We start from the raw sequence: 10561 nt of genomic DNA, 5'->3' as shown, positions 1-10561 counted from the left end.
TATATATTGAGTAAACGGAATATATACTGCAATTATAAAAGAAAGTCGATTTATTCAGTACGGCGGACACATGCTCCTGCTAGTGACAGCCTATATAAGTACACTTACACCAAGATCTGCCTAATCGCAGTATACAATACGTGACAATATACGCTATAAAGTCACAATATGTACTATATAAGTATATATTTACCTCTAAATATACTATATAGTACTATGAAGGCGAGCTCTCGTGCACAGAGAAAAATAGTGAGGTCATTGGAATTGATATATCAATTTGTGTACGAACTAATTCCAAAATGGTGTTGACACTTGTATCAATTTGTCAGTGAAACTAATTCCACAATAATTGGCGGGCGAAATGTGATTCTGACATGAATGGGCGTTTATGATTTATTCATCATAAATATATAAATAAACATATTCGGATTTCACTGCAGGCCTCCAGCTATTTACGATATTAGTGTTCGTCTGCGAATTTTATTTTGTTTATAGATAGATAGTGATATATATACATATATACAATCAATACATAGGGTAGTATTCTTGCATAGGATATAGATAATTGATCTCATACAAAAAAAAATTGTGTGCAGAAAGACGCGTAGTGAAATTAACACACTCTACCCCAAATTTGTTTTTAGCATCGCCGAATCGATCCACAATTTTGCGGTCGACCCAATAAAAAGAGCATTCAAATACATTACTCATACCCTTGAGTATAGCTCTACACGTTCCAACCTCAACAACCCTAAATCCATAACAATACAGCATATGTTAGTAGATTATTCCGAGTCACATTCCATTTCTATTCAATTAGCCCATTGATCCTTCAACGCTACACCGAGTGTAAAGAACAAGACATATTTATATTTAACCAACAACAACAAAATACCATCTTCGTGGCACGTCCATCACATCCATCCAACATGTTTGCTTTCAGTCGGTTGGCATGTACTGTGAGCCGTGCACTATATCCCTCAGCAGTCACTCGTGCTGTACCACGTGGGCGCATAGCAACGGCGTCAGTGTCACAGCAACGCCAATCATCTACAGCCGAAGAAGGACTTACAGGTTGGTGTATATTGCAATTGTAACCTTATATCACTTTGTGAATAAAGCAGTGTATCAATTCGTATATTGGCTGTCTTTGAATATAGCGTGTGCATCAGTTCGTACCTTAAAGTAAGTACATTGATTATTATATTAATCCTTAAACCGAGTGCACTCGCATTCCTTTGTATTTTCATGCTTTCCGGATGAAGTAGGTGCATTATAATATAATGTTTTATGATGCTGTCCGAATAAATCAGATGCATTGAATCGTATGATGGTGATATACTCAAACTAGATCCCTTGAATATAATGATATGAGCGCGAATAATATCAATCCAGAAATACGTAGTACGAAGGGCCTTTCCTTGTTGATAGTCCTAGTCTCTTTGTCTCAGTTGTTACCTCAAAATAAGCAGTCCAACTAACTAGCGACTCACAACATTTGCGTTTCATGGTCAGTTGTCCTATGTACATGTATAAGTCTTCGGACCAATCTGTTCGAATAGCCCAACAGGCGTGTTTCATGGTCAATCGACCTATATATATATATATATGTGTGTGTGTGTGTGTGTGTGTGTGTGTGTGTGTGTGTGTATGTCGTGTGCGTGTGTATGTGTGTGCGTGTATGTCGTGTGCGTGTGTGTGTGTGTGTGCGTGTATGCGTGTGCGTGTGCGTGTGTGTGTGTGTGTGTGTGTGTGTCTTCAGACCAATCTGTTCGAATAACTTCACTGTGGCACAGGCGTGCAGGAGATTGCGTTAATTTATATGCAGCTGCAGGGTAGTCTGACGCAGTGCTGGGATCATTTGAATTGGACAACGTCTTAAATGTACATAGTAGACGTCCCAATTGTGTAGCGGATTGAACACTTAGGGATGCATTTGTTTCTGCGTTGTTATTCAATCTCATGAGGTTTTAGTGTGTAGTGTCTGATGCGGTGTACTAAGCTCTTGAAACATGTATATACGTGTACACCACACGCCCATATTGTTTGCAACTCTGGCACATGAATATGACAAAACACTGAGAAATCTTGAATCCTGAGAGGGGCATATCATGTAAAACTGTGACATGATACGCGTGTGCACGTATATTAATATTCAGCTTTTGTCAATTAATCGGTGCGCTCACAGTGGGCCATGGCTCGGTTAATCAAGAATCATACAAGTACCAATTCCGTGGATGTGCTACATAGAGCACATCAGTAGTCCCATAGAAAGGCCCGGAAACCATGAGCACAAGGAGCTAGGCCGACAAATGGCTGGCTCCCAGAACAGTGTACATATAGCCGTAGACAGGCTTAACAATAAATCCTCATGCAGACCAGATCTCAATATCAAGGCTCAACTGTACTCTGATCGCAATTATTATATGCATGTATAACAGACACGCGCACGCTGGCACAAGAATTACGGGAGCGAGGACTGTGGAATCAGTGTACAGCCACGGAAGAGGCCCTGGATCTGCACCTGAAAGACAAAAAAAGGACCGTCTACTGCGGATTTGACCCCACAGCCGACTCTCTACATGTGGGCAATCTGCTCATGATTATCACTCTCCTGCACTTTAGCCGCGCGGGACATAAAACGATCGCCATTGTAAGTAAATGAGCTCCAGCGTTGTAGATGTGTCGTACTTGGCCTGGTTGTGTAGGTATTTTTATGTGTAGGTATTTTAGGGATAGATTATGTGTAATATTCGGCCCATTCCAGTCGAATAGTTTTCTGGCAAATGCTTCATAGAATTCAGCTGCCGAGCTAGATACAGTATCATCGCCCTTACATATGCTTGTATGCACGCTTCAACACTTCCTGACTGCATAGTATGTTTAGGTGTAGCAGTGTTAAATACTCGCGTGTTTCGAGGTGGTTTCACCGTGCACGCTATTGCTTTGTATATACAACTTGTCATTAAGTTTATTGCATGATAAACCGCACGTGTAGTTGCTTGCCTGTTGGCGGCAATCATGTACGTCATGGCAGGTATCGGATCCAGTACGAACGGACGCCTCACATGAAGTCATCTGTGCGAATGTACACGTTCACGCGAGATTGGAATTGATGATCCATTATTTGAGCAGAATGTGCGTAACCAGGCTTTATCGTACATATTGTGGGTATTTTCTGATCTAGACTCGTGTCACATACAAATACCTTGTGGCGTATACCCGGACATAGGATCATTTCTATCAAATCTCATCAATCCAGCGGGCCTCGGCTCTTTTTACAAACAATCATATACATACAGAAGCTGCTGAGATCGAGAACTTACAACGTAAATAATCTCCGATACGCCGAGATCTTCGCATCGCATACATCTTACATACAGAAGCGTCTATTGTGTATTCCAAAGTAGGCGTTAAGTTCTAGTCTCAGCAATCTCCAACACAACACAACACAATCATCACATCTCCCCCGTCGCACATACATCAGCGTCTGTTATGTATTTCTAGGTAGGCGTTAAGTTCTAGTCTCAACAATCTCCAACACAACACAATCATCACATCTCCCCCGTCGCACATACATCAGCGTCTGTTATGTATTTCTAGGTAGGCGTTAATTTCTAGATTCAACAATCTCCAACACAACACCATCATCAAATCTCCCCGTCGCACATACATCAGCGTCTGTTATGTATTTCTAGGTAGGCGTTAGGTTCTAGTATCAACAATCTCCAACACATCACAAACATCACATCTCCTCCGTCTCACATACATAAGCGTCTATTGTGTATTTCTAGGTAGACGTTAAGTTCTAGTCTCAACAATCTCCATCACATCACAACCATCACATCTTCTCCGTCTTACATACATCAGCGTCTGTTGTGTACTTCTAGGTAGGCGTTTAAGGCGTTAAGTTCTAGTCTCAACAATCTCCAACACATCACAATCATCACAACTTCTCCGTCTCACATACATCAGCGTGTGTCATGTATTTCTAGGTAGGCGGTGCAACGGGTTCAGTGGGTGATCCGAGTGGGCGAACCACTGAGCGGGATCCACTGGCCAAGAGCAAGAGCCAGGTCAACTTGGCAGGCATTGAACAGGATCTCAAGCGGGTGTTTGCCAATGCTAAAGGTAGGTACTTTTTTGTGTACCTACCGTTTTTCAGTCTCGCCTGTATTAAATCCAGGATACATGTGGATAGGCTAGCACTTGCCCGTCTACGTTGCCAAAGCATGTGCTTCGCTACACCAACGAGTTTATGGCTGACATCCACACGCACGAGCCTGACAAGAACGGCTTAGACATCGCATCTGTTTTTTTCTACCCACCGCTTACAATTGCGTTGGAGATGGTAGCTACCTTTGGCTCATCCAGTGTTCCCCTTATTTCCTCGGCATGCACAGCCGCCTATGCTGAGGGTACGGCATCGTTTGGATTGGCAGTCGTGGACAATGCAGAGTGGTATGCGGACATGACACCTGTGACCTTCTTGACCGAGGTACGTATCATCGCCTGGCACTGACAAAGTGTGTTCGTATATACTCTTCATACAACTGGCTGATGTCATGAGAACTTTGGGTGCTGCAAGTTGTTTAAGATATTTCTGGCATGCACTCGGTGTGCGCTCGGTTGCTGTCCTTAGGTATTGGGCACTGCCACATGAGTCAGCGGGCGGTGCACATTGTTGAGGCACACGTCACTTGCCTACAGTGAATGGTCTATAGTCTATGTCCATGAGGTGTTGTATTGAGAAAGTATAGACGAGCTTAGGCTGGACATCTTCACGGTGTTTTTCATTTAGAAAGTATAGAGGAGTTTAGGCTAGACATGTACATACTGTACTCATGAATTAATATACTGTATGCTTCATTGTAGTGCTTTTTCTGGGTATTACTAACAATACTCGTAGCCCGAGTCTTTTCTGATCAATTTGAGACATTAAACATTTAAGTATGTTAGGTACGAAACTGCTCAGTCGATCTTTATTGCTCGCCCCTGTATCAAGTGAACTGTCACACTATCGGCTCTAAATTACAGTAGCGGGGACATAGAATATTGTAGTAGGTGGCGGATCCATATAATCGGCCCGGCCTACAGTGCTTATCACGAAGCTCGGTCTTTGGCATTTCCTCAGCCCTGGGACATCTCATCCGATTGTCTCTTTCTATCTTGTAATTCCTCCCGGTCAACCAGCTTCCATTCTGCAATCATTCCCACGTGTTCTTCATCTACCAACTGGTCCTATCACTATATATTGCGCGGGTGCACTTTGCGATTCCGGTTCATCTCCATTCCTGGCTTCGTGCTGAGGTTCTACTACTTCTCTGCTTACCTACTCACGTTCTAACGATCCACCTGAACTGTCTTTTCGGATTGTCTTGCAGGTCGGTCGGCACCTGCGACTCAACCACATGCTGGCGCGTGAAAGGTATGACACATTCACATCCCGAATACTGGTGATAATATATCTCTATATCTCTATTCTATGTGTCTATCTTTAGAACGTAGCTGGTGTGATTGAGTGAGAGTGACGGTCGGGTCGATGTGATTGAAGAAAAGGCAATTATCGATATTTCTCTGAATGTTTAGTTTTGGCCTGGTGCTACAAAGACTCGTGCTCAGATATTTACCGGCCGGTGAAAAGTTCTTATAATGAGCGATTACAGTGGATCTGTACGTCATCTCTATATCTCTATTCTATGTGTCTATCTTTAGAACGTAGCTGGTGTGATTGAGTTAGAGTGACGGTCGGGTCGATGTGATTGAAGAAAAGGCAATTATCGATATTTCTCTGGAGGTTTAGTTTTGGCCTGGTGCTACAAAGACTCGTGCTCAGATGTGTACCGGCCGGTGAAAAGTTCTTATAATGAGCGATTACAGTGGATTTGTACGTCAATGCACTATAAATGGGGTCGTGTATTCTGGCCACCCACTTCAGGGATTGTACATTGCATGTAGAGTGGGTGAGTCAGAGGCAGCAATCCGTTCCATAGTATTAAACCCGACACACGCTACGATCGAGAACGAGTGTGTATTCATTATACAAGCCTCAGCACGAGCCATTGGTACATCCTCAATAGTTGTCACACTGACATCCAACTCATACACTGCACAGTGTCAAGTCTCGGTTGAACAGTGCGGAGGGCATATCCTTCGCCGAATTTGCGTACCAAGCGCTGCAGGCATACGACTTCCTGCATCTCAACACCCACAGCGACTGTACGATCCAGCTGGGTGGAAGTGATCAGTGGGGCAATATCACCGCAGGCAAGTCTCATACAGTCCTACTAATGATGATCACCGTATTTCGCATGTGTTAACTGAGTGAGTATGCATGTAGTATTGAACTCTAAATACATAGCGTCTGTACGATCCAGCTGGGTGAACGTGATTAGTGGGGCAATATCACCGCAGGCAAGTCTCATACAGTCCTACTAGTGATGATCACCGTACCTCGCATGTGTTAACTGAGTGAGTATGCATGTAGTATTGAACTCTAAATACATAGCGACTGTACGATCCAGCTGGGTGGAAGTGATTAGTGGGGCAAAATCACCGCTGGCATGTCTTATACACTTCTATAGACAGAGAATTCCGTATGCTACATGCTTCTATAGCGTTAATTTTGTTAAATAAAATACCGTATCTAAATGTTTGGCGGTAGATATGGCGCACAGTTCTTCATTATTGCCCACCCGAGAGTATTCGCATACACATGCTTTCTATGAAAGCGTTAGTGCTATTCGCTGAAGGCACATATATTTCTATTAGCGTTTTGGTAACGCGCTCAATCCGGTACTGTCTGCCACACAAAATTATCCGTTAACGTATTGGGCCACGAATACAGGTTGCGAGCTTATCCGAAGAACCGCCAGCGGCAAACCGTCACAGAGGTGCGTTGGATTTTGCTTTATCATTTTCCCACATTTAAGAGTGTTTCTTCTCATAGTGCTACTAAAAAGTACCTATATACGTCTATTCCTTATACTAATATTGTTCTTCGCATACCCAACTAACTCGTTACATTATACCTGCGCGCTGGTGTGTTTCACTGCAACAGCTTTGGGCTAACGATACCACTGCTCACTACGGCGGCCGGTGTTAAATTCGGCAAGAGTATGGGCAATGCTGTCTGGTTGAATAGTGCGAAGACAAACCCCTACGAGCTCTATCAGGTATGTGCGTGTAGCCCAGGGCATTACAGGCTCATCTTTCTGTATATAGGGGTATATTTAACGATATGGACTAGTCTGTATGACTAAATAGGTAGAAGCGCCTGTGAGTATTACGCTTTCGCAAGAACCGTGCTTTGGAGCGTCGCTTGTAGCAGTAGTGCCTGAATCGGCAGCGGATTTGTGAAGTAGGTACTCTTGTCGTGTCTGTCTGCGTGTACACCGTATAAACGTGCGCATTGTGTGTAGTCTCAGACACGTGTGCAGCGTTAGCTGAATTGGCACACTTCCCCATAGGCTTCTGAAAATCGACGTGCGCTGCAATATATTTATATATATATACATATATAATGTATGTATGTATGTATATATAGATATATATTTATATATATATATATAGCTGCATCTGTGTCAGTGTCCTTGTCTGTGTCTGTTGGTGGTTGTGTCTGTGCCTGTGTCCGTGTCTGTGATTGTGTGTCCGTGTGTCTTTGTCTGTGTCTGTGTCTGTCGTGGTGTGTGCGTGCGTGTTTATATACTCCCTTATACTTTGTATCCCACGGGTATACAGTGTTCCGCATTAATACCCGCGTGTCAAAGAGATTGACTATGTTGGGGATTCTGGGGTGTTTTATTTTAATGCCTACGTGTCTAATGGTAGCGTCTGTGTATTGGGCTACATGCCCGTGCAGTAGTAAACACACTTGCTTACACATGCCTTTGTACCTGGTGACTATAGCGTCTTTGACTCGCTGTTGTCCAGCCGCCTTGGTGCGAGCGTTTTGAGTGTGTGTACATGTCTGGATTGAAAGTAATCAATGTACACGTAGTACTAGCGATAGCCTTTCTGCACCAAGAACTGCTATGCTACTTTAAAGCATCCAGTCAATTGTACTCGTACCTACTGTATACCAAACTTTTACTTACATGCATACAACTGCTGAACTCGAGCATAACAAACGTCTGTCCTCAACTTTCTATACAAGAGGTCGGATCACAGCGCAGCAGACGTATTAGGTAGCTCAGACAAACACTCGCATCTCATACTGATGAAACAGCCCCTTGTATTCGGCTCTGTGGTGTGTGTATTCACAGTTCTTTATCAACACGACCGACGATGACGTTGAGAAGCTTCTGCGTAGCCTTACATTCACACCACTGGATGAGATCTCGCAAATCATGGTAGCACACCAGGTAACCCAGTGGCGCACAATGCGTAGTCGTGGCTGTGGCGGGTGGGATGTATGTGTGTGGTGAGCCGTTTGTACGTCTTGCGGTGTAAATGCGTGTATGCAGGGGACATATTTTATGGGTGGTTGTGATCTGGGGTGGCGTGTATGTGTGGTAGTATGTATTGAGTGATATCGTATGAGTGTGTGCATTTCATTTGATTAGACATAGTCCACGTGTCGTAGGCCTCTGGTGTGGAGTGAGTGCATATGGTACCTAGACTGCGAAAACCCTCCCGCAGATAATATCGGTAAAGTGGAGGAGCAGTACGCTTGTAGACTACAAGCGAATTCAACAGAAACCGGTAGTGGGTATATGCATGCCGATTTATATGTTGCGTGTATGTGGATAGCATTATATCGACATATCTTCTACATGAGCATTCACATACAGAGGTGTATCGCTATTTCATCGCATTGCAGACAATGGTAGTGTAGTGCTGCTTAGCAAGGTTACGGAGCTACTGCCTCACCGTAGATTTCTACAACAATCCCAACAGTCAGTCTGAGCTTTTTGTATTATTCGAAGGGCATACACATCTAATAAAACTCGCAATCCCGCCCAGTAAGATAAAATAACAGCTTTCGAGCCCAACTAATCGTCTTATCACCAGAACGCACCCGAGCTTCGCACAGCGCAAAAAGCTCTGGCCAAGAGCGTTACACAATTGGTGCATGGGGAAGAGGCAACACTGCAAGCTATAGCGACAACAGACTCTTTCTTTGCCCAGGGTAAAGATGCGAAACCCACCTCTTCGCGTGACATCCTGGAACGTAGGTGGTGTGCTATATAATCCTGTCAGTTGTGTTGACGGTGGTGATTGGCATAGGTTGTGTTTATTGTGTTATTTGTTTGTTTACTGAATATATTCTTGCCTGAAGCTCGCAATTTATTTCGCATTTGCCCGCTGCCTTGCCTATCACAAGTACACAACTCCAGCAAACGCGTGCAGTACAGTATCCCCTACTAACCTGTGTGCGCTTGTGCCACCTGTCCGTTGCATTGTCGTTTAATATATTTGATACAACGCTCACTCGCCTGTACCTTTGCACTCTCTCGCAGGCTATTCTGGTGCACCCTCTGTATCTATCCCCATTACCGATCTCACCAGCATGTCAGTGATTGACCTGGCACTAAAGGCCGGGGCAGTCAAATCAAAAGGTATGTCTCTACAATATGATTGAATGCTAATACATGCTGAGCTATTTATACCATTGCATGAATGTTTGTATTTTCTCGAACGGTTCCATTGGGCAGCGCACTAACTAATTCGATACAATATACTACTTTGAACCGACACCACTGTGTAGGTGCTGCGAGACGATTGATAACTGCTAAAGGCTTGTACCTAAATAATGAGGTGATTAATTAGTTGTAATTTGTCTTCTTTTTATACTATTGCACATGCCATCATGTATGTAATCCGATGTATCAGTTTGCAATTGCCACGTTCAATTCTAGCTTGTCGTTCATGTACATTTCGTCGCACATAGCTTGAAGTATTTATCCCAGGTTGGCTCACAATTACAACACTTGCAATTATCACACAAAGACAATAACAGATCCGAATCAAAAGCTAACAGAGGGAGACGCCATCGATGACAGTGTCACACTGCTGCGCACGGGCAAGAAGTCGTACGCTGTGGTCGAGTGGGAGAGGTGACGGACAGTAGCGACAGTATGACTATAGACTTGCATAATTAATGACAAATAATATGTTGGTTTAATATGTACAGCGTGCATACAGTAGTTATCAAAACACTAAATAATGAAGTAATATAGTTTTCTTAGTGATATAGTTTTCTGAGAATTTCTCGTTTCAATGGGCTGCTTCTGAGATTAGCGGATTAGCAATTGACCCTATCATATAGTATTCTAAACTAAGTTGCAAAAGTTCTTTTCTATCCCTATACCGTACGGACGGTCGTAGCATGATGTTGTGTACTCGCATAAACGCTAACATCTCCACCAGAATGTGCAGGAGGTTCACACATACCCTAACGTTCCGTTGACGCAGTGCCCAATTTGTTTCGCTGCCTTTCAGCTATGGGCAATGGCATTTCAGGTACTTGAGTTCTCCTTCAAACTGTGTTGCTACTTAAACATGCGAGGAAACCAACTGTTATATAAGGAACATTTACGCATCTAAAACCCAACCCTTT

At 43.5% G+C, this 10561-nt stretch overlaps 1 protein-coding gene across 1 annotated transcript; it reads left to right on the top strand.

Annotated features, from left to right (window-relative positions):
• The first annotated feature begins 502 nt into the window (after window positions 1-502).
• On the top strand, window positions 503-10176 carry SARC_00573 (tyrosyl-tRNA synthetase). The gene is made up of 13 exons (XM_014305759.1): window positions 503-1074; window positions 2442-2653; window positions 3996-4131; window positions 4404-4498; window positions 5385-5428; window positions 6116-6267; window positions 6848-6893; window positions 7061-7175; window positions 8265-8363; window positions 9013-9172; window positions 9462-9560; window positions 9710-9759; window positions 9952-10176. The coding sequence occupies exons 1-13, from the start codon at window positions 930-932 to the stop codon at window positions 10060-10062; spliced, it is 1464 nt and encodes a 487-aa protein (XP_014161234.1). The 5' UTR covers window positions 503-929; the 3' UTR covers window positions 10063-10176.
• The last annotated feature ends 385 nt before the right edge of the window (window positions 10177-10561 follow it).

This window comes from Sphaeroforma arctica (genome assembly GCF_001186125.1).
Source record: "Sphaeroforma arctica JP610 unplaced genomic scaffold supercont1.18, whole genome shotgun sequence".
Lineage (NCBI taxonomy): Eukaryota > Ichthyosporea > Ichthyophonida > Sphaeroforma > Sphaeroforma arctica.
Note: the sequence above shows the minus strand (reverse complement) of the source record. Positions and strands in the feature narration are given on the sequence as shown.

Excerpts from the sequence above, each read along its gene's own strand:
- SARC_00573 (XM_014305759.1), top strand. The coding sequence starts at position 930 with ATGTTTGCTTTCAGTCGGTTGGCATGTACTGTGAGCCGTGCACTATAT. Across the intron at positions 5,429-6,115 it reads CACATGCTGGCGCGTGAAAG|TGTCAAGTCTCGGTTGAACA; the intron begins GTATGACACATT and ends TACACTGCACAG. Across the intron at positions 6,268-6,847 it reads GTGGGGCAATATCACCGCAG|GTTGCGAGCTTATCCGAAGA; the intron begins GCAAGTCTCATA and ends CCACGAATACAG.